This window comes from Schistocerca cancellata, chromosome 9, assembly GCF_023864275.1.
Source record: "Schistocerca cancellata isolate TAMUIC-IGC-003103 chromosome 9, iqSchCanc2.1, whole genome shotgun sequence".
In the NCBI taxonomy this organism is placed as follows: domain Eukaryota; kingdom Metazoa; phylum Arthropoda; class Insecta; order Orthoptera; family Acrididae; genus Schistocerca; species Schistocerca cancellata.
Window position 1 is genome coordinate 199,531,493 of NC_064634.1, and position 16,032 is coordinate 199,547,524.

Sequence of the window (16,032 nt, forward strand, 5' to 3'; positions counted from 1 at the left end):
GTGGCGCCATTTGAAATGCATTGCAGGATGTTTTGACGGGACAGGACATGATGTGACCGACATTGTGAATTGCCTTTACACGTTCCATATTGTGGCACTTTTAAGCTGTATTGATATAGTTGCTCTTTGGTATACATTTCTGTTAGTTATTCCATGCTTTACATTGTGCATGCATTTGTGTGAGTCACCAGAAGAACATATCTAAATGCACAGTGAAACACAGTATTATTCTGTGGTGACGAGCACATGCACAGTCTGTTTTATTGTTTGATTTTTATTAGTATTCCTTGTATTGCCTTAAATTTTTCAGCTGATTGGTGTTCGAGCTTAAGGAAATAAAAAGTTATTGCCTGACTACTTTATTGTATCTCTTTAGCAGACAAAGACAACCTGTAGTTGGCTAAAGTGCTGACCATGTAAATCAAATTTGGTGTTCCAGAAATTGCAAAAACTGCACCTAAAGACTGTTTGCCAACGCATTCATCCAAAGAGCATTTTGGTCAATGAATCAAAGTACACTCCTGGAAATGGAAAAAAGAACACATTAACACCGGTGTGTCAGACCCACCATACTTGCTCCGGACACTGCGAGAGGGCTGTACAAGCAATGATCACACGCACGGCACAGCGGACACACCTGGAACCGCGGTGTTGGCCGTCGAATGGCGCTAGCTGCGCAGCATTTGTGCACCGCCGCCGTCAGTGTCAGCCACTTTGCCGTGGCATACGGAGCTCCATCGCAGTCTTTAACACTGGTAGCATGCCGCGACAGCGTGGACGTGAACCGTATGTGCAGTTGACGGACTTTGAGCGAGGGCATATAGTGGGCATGCGGGAGGCCGGGTGGACGTACCGCCGAATTGCTCAACACGTGTGGCGTGAGGTCTCCACAGTACATCGATGTTGTCGCCAGTGGTCGGCGGAAGGTGCACGTGCCCGTCGACCTGGGACCGGATCGCAGCAACGCACGGATGCACGCCAAGACCGTAGGATCCTACGCAGTGCCGTAGGGGACCGCACCGCCACTTCCCAGCAAATTAGGGACACTGTTGCTCCTGGGGTATCGATGAGGACCATTCGCAACCGTCTCCATGAAGTTGGGCTACGGTCCCACACACCGTTAGGCCGTCTTCCGCTCACGCCCCAACATCGTGCAGCCCGCCTCCAGTGGTGTCGCGACAGACGTGAATGGAGGGACGAATGGAGACGTGTCGTCTTCAGCGATGAGAGTCGCTTCTGCCTTGGTGCCAATGATGGTCGTATGCGTGTTTGGCGCCGTGCAGGTGAGCGCCACAATCAGGACTGCATACGACCGAGGCACACAGGGCCAACACCCGGCATCATGGTGTGGGGACCGACCTCCTACACTGGCCGTACACCACTGGTGATCGTCGAGGGGACACTGAATAGTGCACGGTACATCCAAACCGTCATCGAACCCATCGTTCTACCATTCCTAGACCGGCAAGGGAACTTGCTGTTCCAACAGGACAATGCACGTCCGCATGTATCCCGTGCTACCCAACGTGCTCTAGAAGGTGTAAGTCAACTACCCTGGCCAGCAAGATCTCCGGATCTGTACCCCATCGAGCATGTTTGGGACTGGATGAAGCGTCGTCTCACGCGGTCTGCACGTCCAGCACGAACGCTGGTCCAACTGAGGCGCCAGGTGGAAATGGCATGGCAAGCCGTTCCACAGGACTACATCCAGCATCTCTACGATCGTCTCCATGGGAGAATAGCAGCCTGCATTGCTGCGAAAGGTGGATATACACTGTACTAGTGCCGACATTGTGCATGCTCTGTTGCCTGTGTCTATGTGCCTGTGGTTCTGTCAGTGTGATCATGTGATGTATCTGACCCCAGGAATGTGTCAATAAAGTTTCCCCTTCCTGGGACAATGAATTCACAGTGTTCTTATTTCAATTTCCAGGAGTGTATTTACTTCGACGATATCAGATGCCATTCTTGGGATACTCAATGACAGCAGCCGGCATCAGCCCACTGCAAGATAAACTTGAAATTATCAAAGAGATGGCTCGCCATGTTGATTATCACTAACTACACCGGTTCCTTGGACAAGTTAATTTCTACAGACAACATATGCCTAATGCTGCGCCCATCCCGGTACCTTTGACGTCAGCACTAGCCGGCAAGGGTGCAGTGGGCAAGTGACCTTTGCAGTTGATACCAGAGATGTTGATGGAATTCGAGAAGATCAAAGCATGTCTATGTCAGACAGTGATGTTGGCGCACCCAGTTCCTCAGGAGAGACTGGTAAATTGTACTGAATAATAGCCAGCAAGCCATTGGCGCAACTATACACCAGCATGTTGAAGGCCACTGGCAGCCCCTGGGCTACTTCTCCCATAAGCTTACATCGTCACAAGTTAAATGGAGCGCTTACGGTAGGGATTTGTTGGCAATTTATGAAACTGTCAGATATTTCCAGCCACAAATGGGGCCTTCTTTAATAACAAGGATGGCTGTTCACTACTACAATTTAGACAACTTGAATTCATCGACCAGTTCACGACAGACCTGCAGCATATAAAAGGAGATGAGAATGTCGTTGACAAATACAACCCCTTGGTGAACGTTTGCGAGTTCGGTGCGATGTATCACAGGGAAAACCTAGACCTTTTGCACCTAAGAAATTGCGACGGCAATTATTTGACAGCATATGGACTGGCTCATCTGGGAATAAACGCTAGCATCAAACTGATGATGGACAGATTCATGTGGCCCAATGTAAAGAAGGACTACCGTAGTTGGGCAAAAACGTGCTTAGATTGTCAAAGGGCCAAGGTTACAGCGCTCGTGCACAAAGCGGTAGGAGACTTTCCACTTATGACACAATGTTTCACATATGTGCACCTGGATATCGTGGGACCTCTATTGCCATTGGAAGGATACTGTTACCTCCTCACTGCAGTGGACCGCTTAACCAGTTGGGCAGAGGCGAGTGCATTATGGGACGTTTCTGCGGATACTTCTTTCGTCATGGATTACACATTTCAGCTGCCCTTTACATGTCACCGGAACTGGCCAACCTCTGCAGTTTCTACCATCAACATACCATGGCTTACCACCCATCAAGTAATGGAATGGTGGAACACTGGCATAGAACGTTGAAAGTCGCGTTAATGTGCCACAAACAGTCTTAGTCGTCAGCTTTGCCACTGCTTTTGTTGCACCTTCGCACAGTAATAAAAGCAGATTTAGGAACATACACTGCAGGATTGGGTTATGGTGAATCCTTAAGACTGCCACAGATTTCTTCACTGATCAAACCTGGGCATGAAAGACCGAATTGCCTTATGTAGTGCAAACTGTGCACGAGCATATGGCCAGATTTCGCCCATGCGCTGTTTCGAGACACGGGGCGGTAACTATGTCCGTACACAAAGATCTACAGTCATGTACACACGTGATGCTACGGACAGGTGCTGTAAAGTCACTGCTGCAGCCCCATATTCTGGGCCCTACATGGTTCTCTCCCAGGACGAACATACCATGCATACAGATCAAAATGGGAAGACCCAGATAGTATCGTTGGAAAGGGTTAAACCTGTGCATATATTACCGACCGAAGAGGATGTACACGCTGAACACGAAGTGTCACCTTCCACGCTACTGGACACGTACAACAGTGTCTCAGGGCCACAAGAAGAAGTTGTACCGTCACTGCCAGTTCTGGAGGCTGAAGAAGTTCAAGCAATGCCTTCTGTAGACACGAAAGCTGGACGTCGTGTGAAATATTAATACCCCTAATTCCTGGAGCTCCGCTCTACCGGGGCTGTGTTGGAGTCGCCAGAAGAACATCTTTGAATACACAGTGAAATGCAGCATTATCCTCTGGTGACAAGCGCACGGACAATCTGCTTTACTCTTTGATTTTTTTTTTTTTGCTATTTTTGTATTGACTTAGATTTTTCAGTTGATTGTTCTTCAAGCTTAAGGAAATAAAAAGTTATTGCCTGACTACTTCGTTGTATCTCTTTAGCAGACGGATATAAGCTGTAGTTGGCTAAACATGCATGTTTTTGCAACTGTAATCTGTTGTCAAATACACGTGAGAATAAGTATCTTGTTTTCCCCGTTACCCACAACAGCAACTGGCACCGCCGATATTAATGGCACCGATAATAAATGCATGAGTTGTTGACCAAGGATTCTAATTATCTTTGTGTACATAAATCTTTGACTTACGCATTGAGGGAAGATTCATCTCTTTATGAGGGTCTGAGGATTTTTTGAACGTTGAGTGTAGCCCGCCGGTAGCAAGTCTTGTTGGAACTTAGAAATTAGATTACCTAAATAAAATGGGTGATGACCATCCATATCGTGCTGAATATGCCAAAAGTGGTCGTGCGTCCTGCAAGGGATGCAAATCACCGATAGCAAAAGATACACTGCGGCTTGCCGTGATGGTGCAGGTAAGGAGTTGCAATGCGGTGTAAGGTAACTGTTTCGCGCCATCAAATTAATCGCAAATTTTAATTTTCTGCGGTTTGACAAGACCTATTCTACCCTTGCCCCTTAAGTATAAACAATATTTATAGATCTTAAAAGTGTTTGGTTGGCGTGTATGTCTCTCAACTGTTGGCTGATAACACTCAAAACGATTCATAAATGGCAATTGCTGTATACAGTAGCGAGTGTAAATAGATTCAGCGTAAGGCGCATGACGTATAATTTATACCCATAGAATCGATCTAGTGATACGATACTACCGGCAGACTGTGCTTAACAGAGACTTTCTTGATTTACCCGTGTTCCATAACGCAGGTAAGACTTCCACATTTTTTGTACCTTGCCAGGTAATAGAATAACATTTTTTGTGCGTAATGCTACCTGCCCTCGAAGTTACGTTGATTTTAGGTAGCCTACAGCAGAAAATAACTCAGGCCGGAAATTCGGGCAATCAGTAAACCAGTTGCGTTGTTTTCAAAGGAAGCATTTGATGTGTGTAGCCAATTGAGATTTGTGGCTTTGTCATTGAAAATTAATTGAATGACAATAATTGGCATCGTAAAACGGATTCTTTTACAATTGTGCCCATAATAATCCAGTTTCATTGGTATATATAGAAAGTAAATAGATTCGTAGCTGACCATGGAAGTGTTGCATCTGTCTGCCTCCCATAACCATTATCATTAACGATGTCGATTTATGGCACATACAGAGATAAATTCAGATAGCCGTCTAAACTGCATTGCCTTTTTTGTCCTACCGGGATTTCTTTATCATTATTATTCTTATACTTTTTTTTTACTTATTTTGGTCTCGTTGTAAACCTTCTTAGGTTACCCTAAGTATGTTTTGTTTATGTTCTCATGGGCCCTGAACCATTTATTTTTATTTAGATTGTTGATAGGGTAAATCCAACTATTATTCCATGTGCTAAGCTTCATTATATCTGTAGAGCAAGTGCCACATATCTGAAGTAACATTAGGTGCTATCAGTGTCTTCTTCTCATGTGTGCAGTGAAATTAGCATTATTGATGTTAGTAAGAGTAGGCCCCACTCCATTATGGTGGATTTTGTTTTAGAATTTCAAACTGTGGATAGTGACAACTATTTTGTTGGTTGGAAATTTGCCACAGAAGTTATTAATGAGCGAATCAAATTCTTGGACAGGCTGTAATCAAGTTCTTGCAGTTTGTGGGATGAATAATTTCATTACTAGACTTAAAATAAAAAGGACCCTTTTTAACAATCATAGCAGGGCAAAATAATGTGCAAAGAAGTAAACAATTGTATTTTAGTTGGTAGTGGTAAAGATGTAAGAACACACACACACACACACACACACACACACAAATAAGATTTCGCCTTCTTGCAAACAGATATCACAAGATAAATGGATACTACAGAAGTGCCACGATAATGTCTCACTCCAAAAATAAAATGTAACTAATGGGACAACCAAGGAATATTGGGGGTTTAGGGCTGGGCAAGCTAAATATAAAACAATAAAAAAAAAACACTGCACCACCCCAAAACAAACAATATCCAAAAATATTTAAAAAACAGCATTCCACTACACCAACAAAACCACATGAATCGGACATTTCCTTTGACCTGAATAGCTCAACCCACAGCTATCAATACCAAAAAACTAACACCTACAACTCCAAAAAGTGGAACCAAATCCCCAACAATTCAAAAACCCAGATACGCCATATTCACTACATCAGTTAAAACCCAACTGACTCGTCATAAATATACAACACAAAAAACATCACGGTTTCTATGAAATAAAACCAAAACAAACCTTACTTGCCTACAAAAGACTCCGGCAATACCACCTAGGTTGGCCACCTCATGCACGCCGACAGTGCCAGATATATATATGTCCATGGTTTGAGCCACAGGAACTCTCGTTATTCTCATGTTGTTGTCACAAACGTGACCCTGAAGGTTTTCAGCAATAAGACACAACATCTGCAGAAACTGTGTGACAGACACTGTATTACCACCCGGATCTCAGAACGTAATGATAACTCATGAACTTTACCGTTGTATCCTTATCTTTGTTTGTAATCGTGGTGCTTCAGTTGTGTTATGAACTTAGAGTGTAGTTTGCGACAAGTAGCTCTTGATCCTCCTAATGTTTTGTCTGTAAGTGGTCACTACAGTGGCTGGAGTTATTTTGTATGTTACTAAAGTTTATTTTTATAATCTGTTTCTTTTTCAAGTTTAACTCATTTTATATTTTGCAGTCACCAATGTTTGATGGGAAGCAACCAAATTGGTATCATTTTGCTTGCTTCTTTGTGAAGCAGAGACCAAAATCAATTGGTGACATAGCACACATTGACTCTTTGAGGTGGGAAGATCAAGAAAAAATTAAGCAAAAAATTGGTAAGTGCTAAAAACTATCCATAGAGTATTGTATTCATTGTTTTTTACTGTGTGTGCTCGATAATAGTGTAAGTCAGGTCTTGCACAACCTGTATGGAGCAGCTGTTTCAAGGCATGCCTTTATCAACGTTGTAGCTATATTTTTCCCGTTTTGCAAAAGTTTTTGACTGCAAAATCCACTTGTAAATTTAAAAGCCAACACCATGGAATAAAATGAGTTCACATGTTCACATAGTCAGCTGAAGTTTGCAATACGGCTGTGTTGTGATAAATCCTAGGAAAATGGATTGTTTACAGGGGTCGTCTTAGAGTATGCGGTGGCAGTCTTTAGTGTGGGATGTTTGTTTCTGTATTGTTTATGAGTCTGTTAATAATTCACTGGGCTTCTTGAGTACTGTTTGTGAGAATATTTGAAGAGTTTGCGGCAGTTCGTTAGTAAGTTATTTTTATGTTTGCAGTTTTGGGCAATAGATTCTTTTTCTGTTTTGGATTTATTATTGAGTATGGTTGGAGATTTTATTTTATGTTTTCCATTATGAATATGACAAAGAATTCAATGGGAGTGTCAGATTCTGCCCTCTGCTTTGACCCATGACATAATGTTGTTGTGTGTGATGTCACTACGGCACAGTGTTTTTGAGTTGGTTGTGTTTTTAGGTGTCATGTTGTACTTAGTTTCATCTGTTGGTGTATCTGAATGTGTTGAGTTTAACATGTGGTATTGCGTTCATTTGAGTTTTGGTTGTTGTGCTAATGTGGTTTTGAGTTTAGTTAGTTGGTGTGGTGACATGGGTTGTGGAAGTGTTTTCGGTGGTTTACTAAGCTGTCTTTTTTTTTTTTTCCCTGGAATGAAATGGAATTTATTGCTTTATAGTTAGGAATGGGTATGACAGTGAAGATTTTTTTTGTTTTTGGTGTGTGTGTGTGTGTTGGGGGGGGGGGGGGGGCAGCACTGGCCAGACTAGGTGGTACTGCTGGAGGTATGTAATTTTTCGTTTGGATGTGTTCTATAGTAATTGTGATGTTTTGTCTGTTGTGTATTTATGGTAGATTGGTTGTGTTAATATAGGGTATTGGGGTTTTGGTTCCACTTTTTGGGGTTGTATGTGTTTGGTTTTTTGGTATCGATAGTTGCAGTTGAGCGATGTAGGTCAAGGGAAATGTCAGATTGGTGTAGTTTTGTTGGTTTAGCAGAATGTTGCAATTTAAGTTTTTTTATATTATTCTTTTGAGACAATGCATTGTTTTTTTGTTATTGTATATTTAGCTTGTCGCTGCCGGAAACCCCCACTTTCCGTGGTTGTTTGTATAGTTTCATTTTCTTTTTGGAGTGAGAGGTTATTGTGTAATTTCTATTTTTGTGTGTTTGTTGGCAAGTGTCTATAGTGACATCATTGTCGCCATATTGTATATGCTGGCACTAGCCGTTTCCACCATATTTATGATGTCGTGGGTCAAAGCACACAGGTGGAATCAAGTGCTTCTGTAATGACATGCATGTGACAGTGAGTACAGTATGTTGACAAAGATTGAATTCCTACAGTTATTCAGTTTAATTGTGAGTGTGAGAACTACTACATTCATAGACAGGATAGGAGATTGATCAGGGATCCTGTGGTGGCCATTGAAGAGGTTAACAACGTACTTCTGCTGTCACTAGATTTATTTGGTGTCTGAATTTTGTTTGTAAACATTTTATGGCTTTTTATTGTATTATGGTATATGTGTTTATGTACATAATTGTGGGTTTCTTGGGGCATACTTGGTCGCAGGATACCACCCCTCTTTCACCCATGACAGTTGTACTGTGCTGCATCATGTTGTGTGATGTCATCGAGCTGTGTTGTTGTTTTGGAGTGGAAGTGAAATGGCGCAGTGTATGAAGAGATTGTGTGCTCTAGCAGTTTGTGTTGTTGGTATCCTTATCTGGGGCTGTGCTAAGTAGGTTAACTGGAGACTGGGATACCAGCTTTGTATTTTTTTTTTTTTTTTTTTTTTTTTTTTTTTTTTTTTTTTTTTTTTGGGGGGGGGGGGGGGGGAGGGGGTTATTGGTATCCAGATCTAGTGGGTGAGCAGTATAGGTTCACTAGAGTTTGGGATACCATGATGGTATGTTTGTAGGATTTTGTTGGGTTTTATTTTTTGCAGAAGGTTGCTTCTTGGTGTTTTTATTGTTCTCAGTTTATCCCCACCCAAAATCCCATTTTCCATTGTTGCCCCACTAATTGCATCGGGCTTAGCACCTGAATTGATTCGTGTGTTGTTCGTATTTGTGCAATATTATGATAGAGTTTTTGGTGGTCATATTAGATAGGTTACACTCGAAATGAGTTTTCGGCACAGTGATGATGTCATTGGTCAAAGTGGACAGCTGATACCCCAGTCTCCAGTAATCCCTTGTATAAGCGTATCTGCGATTTTGATGTCGCAAGTCAAAGCTGACAGCTCGTTCCACAATCTTTGGTGTTGCTGTTTTCATATCAGTGTTTTGTTATTTCATGTAGTTCAACAAAGATCATACATGATAAACAAACTCAATTATCTGTCGCATAATGCAGTACATTATGTTGTTGACTGAGCTGTAGTCTGATTAAAATTGTTTGCGAACTGACATTTCAAACGTTGTAACTTAATTCCTTAAATCGAAGCTCTCAGCATCACAAGCAAATTGTTCACCATTGCCAGTGTAACACAGTGACATGTCAATTCACTTAGTTTCCAAACATTGTGGTTTACACTCATTGATTGTTATCACACACTATCCGACAACTCATTTAATTGCTGCTGGCCACAAGTGCCAGATGCATGCAGTCCTGAGGATTCAAAATTCTCATTAGTGCTTTCTGTTACTGTGCCACCCTGTCTATAATAAATTGCTGCTTATGGTGTGGAATATCTTACTTATTTCCACTTTTGCCAACTTTCCCCAAAACCAGTTCAGAATCTTAAGGCAAATAACTTTTACATTTAGGACTGCCATGCCTTATGTAAATTTTTCTGTCTTTTCTCATAAAGAAAAATGTCAGTGTTTTAAAGGAAAAAATAATATAGTCATCTGTTATTGTTTCAAGAAAATTGTTTATAAGTTGGTATTACATAGGTTTTTAACAAACTTGTCGCCATTTGTGTTCCGAAATATTCAAAATACTCCATAACTTCAGGTGTAGCTGCCCCCTCCCCCCGCTGCCCTACCCCACAAACTATTATATGGGTGCCCTTGGTGTACAGTATTTTTTAATGCATGCTCATAGCACTTCCCATTTTTGTTGGATTGCCGTCATTTATGCGTGACAGATTGATGACACTTTTCTCTTTGTTTTATCTCTTGTTATGAGACTGAGCATAAATTTTCACCCTTTTTAATTGTTCCTAGCAGATGTGTGTTCAGCAAACTACAAATGCTGAGTTGTTCTTATGTGGTTAATTTAATATTAAAAGACTGGATGTGATTCTTGAGTTTCTCCCGGCGTATTTGATAATCAAAATATCCACGGGTGTACTGCCAGTCTACAGTGTCAAACGGGCACTGTAGACCGGCAGTACACCCGTGGATATTTTGATTAAAAGACTGGATGTTTCAGTATGTAGGCTAGACTCCTGGGCAGTCTTGGAGCAGGTGCTGATCCAGTTGCACTAGTGCACTGCGAGTGTATAAATGTTACTGTGATTCCACTTCTTGTGTAGCAGCTGTGGTTGAGTGGTCAGATCAAGTTTGTGCCTTAATTTCTTGATCCAGCAGAGGACACATTGTTGATCTAGAATAATTGACAAACGTTGATGCTTGTAGTACTGATTTGCATTCCGATGTGGTTTTTGCCCCAACTTCTCCCAGTGTATCCCTCTTTCCTTTGTAAGGAAGGAACTAATAATTTTGAAAGTTAGGATAGTTTCAGTATTTTTGTATTTCAGTATGTAACAGTCTCCTTCACCTTCATCACCCTCAGATTCTCTGTTCTTGAAGTCTCCTATCTTGATTGCTGGACTATGCTGAAAATTGGCTTTAAAAAAGACAGTGGAAATAATGTATACTACACTGTTGTTGAATTTAAGTAGGTTCCCCACTTTTTAGTACTATAAATGCCATGGTAGCCAGTTTTCAAAGTTTGCAATACACAATCTGTAAAGGCAGAGAGACTTGCACCTGCTCATCCATATGCATGTCCATAATAGAACAACCCAGTTATTGTGCTGTGACACACTATTCATTGAATATGTGTGTGTGTGTGTGTGTGTGTGTGTGTGTGTGTGGTTATTGGAACACACATTTTTGTGTGTGTATTTGATACATGTTAATGTTACTAGAGTTAATTAATCTCGCAGACATTGTTGTTGCCAACTTTCTACATTGTCTTAAGCGAACTGACACATTTTAATGTCATGTTAGCTAGGCACAGACCGTTAGTTTTGGGGAGGGTTAGGCCATTTAAGGACTAGTGTAAAGATATTCAGTTTCCCTCTGCAGCATTCTTTGTCTTGCGTCTTATCTGTCTTGCATAATCCTCATTGAAAAATTTTGCTGTTCTTAGGTATTCTATCTTCCACATTACCACTTCCATGGTCAAACTGACTGTTTTCAGTATCCCCAACTTATTTTCCATATCTCCTTCTTTCCATGTGTTCTTTCTTGTCTCAGTAATCTCTTCCGATTTCTTCTTGTGTTCTTCATGCTTTTCTTTAATTCATAGATTTTCTACCTTGTTTCACTTTTCCCTACTCTCTTTCTTGCTGTATCTATGTTCCATCTGCATCTGACCCACACCAAGTTATGAGCTGTGTCTCTGTCTGCCCCTTGACAGCTAATAACCGATGCCTGCCATGCATATGTGATCACATGGTTTTCGTGGTAACTGTCGGGCAGTTACCAAGTACACTTCTTTGTATCTTTCCTGGGATGCCATGTGCTTATCTTTGTCCTTTCCTTACCATTGGTCAATTCCATCACCCCTACTCCATTATCGTTACTGACTAGATGCTGGCTTTCTTTTCCTACCAGCTGGTTATAATTGAAGTGCAGGTACTCATAGAGGTGCAGTGTGGGCTGTAATTAACATATGACAGCAGTAGCTGTTCTAATGTGGAACCAGTTTTCGCTGGAAAAAAATTACTTCTTATTTTCGCCACCAGGTGAAAAGCTGGTGTGGTCAGTGCAAGAAAGACCTACAGAAATGTTTCCATATGTAATAGATTAGGAATGGGACATTGGCAGAAAAGGTCAAACAAGTGAGAAAGGCATAATATTGGTGTTATTAACTGCCACCTACCTAGTTTGTCCAATATGAGCACTGGAGACGTTGACAGGATGCTGTGCAGCAACAGATTCACAGCTAGTGGCTAAAATTCAAACTATTCTCTCTCTCTCTCTCTCTCTCTCTCTCTCTCTCTCTCTCTCTCTCTCCAAATGTTAATTGGTTCTGCATTAACAATATCTACCAAGTTTTGCTGCCATATGGTAATTACAGCCCACATTGGACTTCTGTAAGTAGCTGCACTTTAATTATAACCACACAATATTATGTTCTTGTGCATTTCTTGTTTACCAAGTTTTGCTTTCAGATCCCCAGGGATCATTTTTGCATCAAGCCTATGAACTTCGCATATTTTCTCCTCCAGTTTGGAGTAAATGCATCCTTCTCCCCTCAATATGATTCCTCTGTATTGGCATAGACACACATCATTGTAACATTGAAAAATTTTCCCTAAATACCAAAGAAGACAACATGTCAATTAACTGCTTTGAAGCTAATTATATTTACCTTCATTGAGCTGTGTATAAGAAAGGTGGTACCATGATGACCTGTATCCCAATGCAACCATTCCGTATCTCTTCCAAGCAATATGGCGAAGGCCATTTAATTTTTAGTTTTGGACCTGTTTCTGTATGGTGACTTTTTTAGCCCTTTCTCCATGTGCCTGTTTTTAGCTGTCTTCTCTTATGTCTATTGGGACTTGACATATAGTCGTTTTTTACCTCCACTCTGTCTTCATGTTCTATAGTTTTGACTTGGGCACTTATGACCCCAGTTGTTTTTTGCGCCCTAAAGCAAAACAAAACAAACCTCTCCTTTCCGTCATATGTCTTGTAGTGCAGCTATTTAACTCGGCATTTCTTCTCTAATTTCTTGCGTCTCTTTAAGTGGCCGCACATTCCAGGTGGGTGTGTTATCAGTTTTATTTCTTGTTAATCTTTTTCTTTGCCTTTTAGTTGGCTTGTAATTTGCATCCTTCCAAGGCCAGTGTGCAGTATCCGCAATAATTCTGTTTTAATAGGTGGGGTTTGTTAGCCCCACTCCCAAACTCTAGACTGGAGGGACCAGCATTTTGTCTTGGAGCTTAAAGCACTTGATGGTTAGCTTCCCTATACCTATAGAGTTCCTCTCCTGTTCTATGTCACACTATTTGTCAGGCTTCTCTGTTGAGTCCTGTTCGGCTTGTGTGACCCTGCTGGAAAGGAAAGCAAGACTAGTGGTGGAAGACTGTAGAGAGAAGAGGGAAAGTGCAGATAAATTACAAGGGTAAAGAAAATACAGTATGAAAGTAGGAAGATAAAGCATTTGGACGAAATGAGGGGTTATGATAAGATACGAAAGATCTAGAGAAATGAAGAAGATTCCAACGGATCTAGAATTGGAAGCATATAATGACTCATAGAAGAAACTCCCTGTATACTGAATTTTTTAAAAATCAAAAGGTGTAACCTATAAATGTCAATTGTTTTTAAACTGATCAAAAATTTGTTTTAATTGTATTACAGATGGCATATAATAAGCAAACTGGAAGCTGTAATTTAAAACTAAATAACATTTTCTTGTATTTCAGCTTCTGGTGGTGGAAGCGGTAGCAGTGCTAGTGCGAGTCCTGGTACAGCAAAGTCTGGTAAGGGCAAACCAAGCAAAAGGAAGTCTGCTGTTGGTGGAGAATTCAGTGATTTTACTGTGGAGTATGCAAAGTCCAGTAGGGCCACATGTCGAGGTTGTGATACAAAGATTGATAAGGTAAGTAGTGAATATCTTTGGGTCATCTGAAGCTTAAGTTTTTCCAGAACCATAAGCAAAAAGAAAATTTAGTTTCCTGGAATTGTTGATTGGAATACATTCAGCAACTTGTCAGCAAAAAACCACAAGCTACTCAATGTATTCACAGGGCAAGTTTACGGCGCAAGTGGCCACTTGGGGCACCAAGTTGAAGGAGCATCAGAGCCCTTTGTGAATTCCCACCTGTGGATTCGGGGGTTAGAATAGGCCCGAGGTATTCCTGCCTGTTGTAAGAGGCGACTAAAAGGAGTCTCACATGTTTCAGCCTTTATGTGATGGTCCCCTGTAGGGTTTGACCTCCATTTTTAAAAATTTTCCTGAAGAGCAAGCCAATTGGGTAAGGGTTCCTTACATGGTACATAGTGTCAATCACGTGCTCAGACCTCTCACATCCTTCGTCAACGTGGATCTGCCCTTAAGCTCATTCTCCAGCTGTTGGGTGAGGTCACACTCCTATGTGCGTTTTCCTCCATCCTCGGTGCAGTATCACTTTCTGTGCTGTCGATGATGTACTTCTTAGCTCATTTGCGCCTGATATCCAGCATGGTAGCCAGTCTGTTGTGGTGGGGCTGCCATGTACCCTGTTGGTTGTAGCCCCCTGACCACACAGGGATCACTCTGCTGATGCATGCTTCATTAACTACCCATGTATGCCAAGGAGTAGACGGCCATCACCCTGGGACATAGGGAGTCCTGGCAATGACCATCCTGCCAGGTGGCCTTTACTGTGGCTGGGAGGCACCCTTAGGGAGGGCCCTGGTCGGAGTGGGTGGCATCAGGGCAGATGACACGCCATGAAACATAGTATGTCATCTCCTGCTGGTGGGAAAACACCAGCAGTCTCAAAGCGGTCAAGTTCTAACTTCAGTGCTAAGAAATATGACCCCAAATCGTCTCCTCCCCCTCCCCCCTGCCCACATTCGCCTTGCTCGCCAGACTGCAGGATTCTCCAGAAAGAAAGAAAAATAATTTAATACAAAGCCGTGGACCGACTGACCTACACTGAGGCTAAGAGAAAACATGAGAGGCTACATCCTGTACATATGTCAACCTACGCCTCCACTATGACAACAGTTCTACCATTTTCCGTTCTGCCGCATACAGTTGGTCTCAGAGCTGTCAGACTACCTGCCCCTTTGATGGTGGTGGTGGGGGGGGGGGGGGGGAGGAGGTGGTTCTTTCCTCCCTGTTGCTCCTACACAACCTACTTCAGGAGAAACACACCTCCCCCCCCCCCCCCCCGACCATCAGGGACGTCAGTCCTCACTTCTCAGCCAGAGAAGTGTAAGTCTTCTTCGGCTCCTCTTGCCAGGAAGGGATCCCTTAGGTCACTCCCTTCCCAGGTTCCTACCAGTTTCAAAGCTGACACCCACCATTGGCTGAAGCAACCACAGGTAGCTGGTCATAGGGCTTCACGGTCCTCCTCAGTCCCTGAGACGGAATCAGTGAAGCCCTCCCAGCCAGGCGAACCTTAGGAACAGCAAGAGAAACGTAAAACGAAAAAGACCCCTCAAGAACCAAGGCACTGCAGTGACGACGACGACGACAAGAACAACACTACCTACAAGCTCTGTGTCTGAAGATGAAGTGGAGATTCTGGCATCTGCTAAGGACCTAGATCTTGTTGGGCCCTCAAACACAATGGATGTGGATTGCACAGGCACTCATCTGGTGGCATTAGGTGGCCCTGAGGTGTAGACTGCCTCATTGTCTTGTGACTTGCCAGTCTCATGATCACGTAATCCTCCAGTGGAATTGCAGTGGTTTTTTCCACCACGTGGATGAGCTATAGCAACAGTTGAGCTTTGCACCTGCTTTCTGCATTCCCCTCCAGGAAATCTAGTTCCCAGCAGTAAGGGATATTACAGGAACAGTAGCGACTATAATAGTGTCAGGTGAAGTTCGTCTATTTCCTGAACTCAGTAAGTAGTGAGCCTGTGGCTGTCAGTATAAGGACGACACAGGAAATAAGTCACAATGTATATTTTCCCCCAGATGGTGCAGTATCCCTGAACGTATTGGCTGCACTGATTATTCAACTGACTAAACCTTTCCTGCTTTTGGGAGATTTAACACCCATAACCCCTTGCGGGATGGCGCCATGCTTACTGGCAGAGGTAGAAAATTTAC

The 16,032-nt window shown here is 42.4% G+C and overlaps 1 protein-coding gene across 1 annotated transcript in view; it reads left to right on the top strand.

The window, feature by feature from the left end:
• Positions 1 to 4,233: 4,233 nt before the first annotated feature.
• LOC126100419 (poly [ADP-ribose] polymerase) overlaps positions 4,234 to 16,032 on the top strand; it is a 105,639-nt gene continuing 93,840 nt past the window's right edge. The window contains exons 1-3 of the mRNA XM_049911021.1: positions 4,234 to 4,439; positions 6,730 to 6,871; positions 13,688 to 13,863. Of these exons, the coding sequence (XP_049766978.1) occupies positions 4,326 to 4,439; positions 6,730 to 6,871; positions 13,688 to 13,863 (432 nt within the window). The 5' untranslated portion in view covers positions 4,234 to 4,325. The remainder of the gene's footprint in view (positions 4,440 to 6,729; positions 6,872 to 13,687; positions 13,864 to 16,032) is intronic.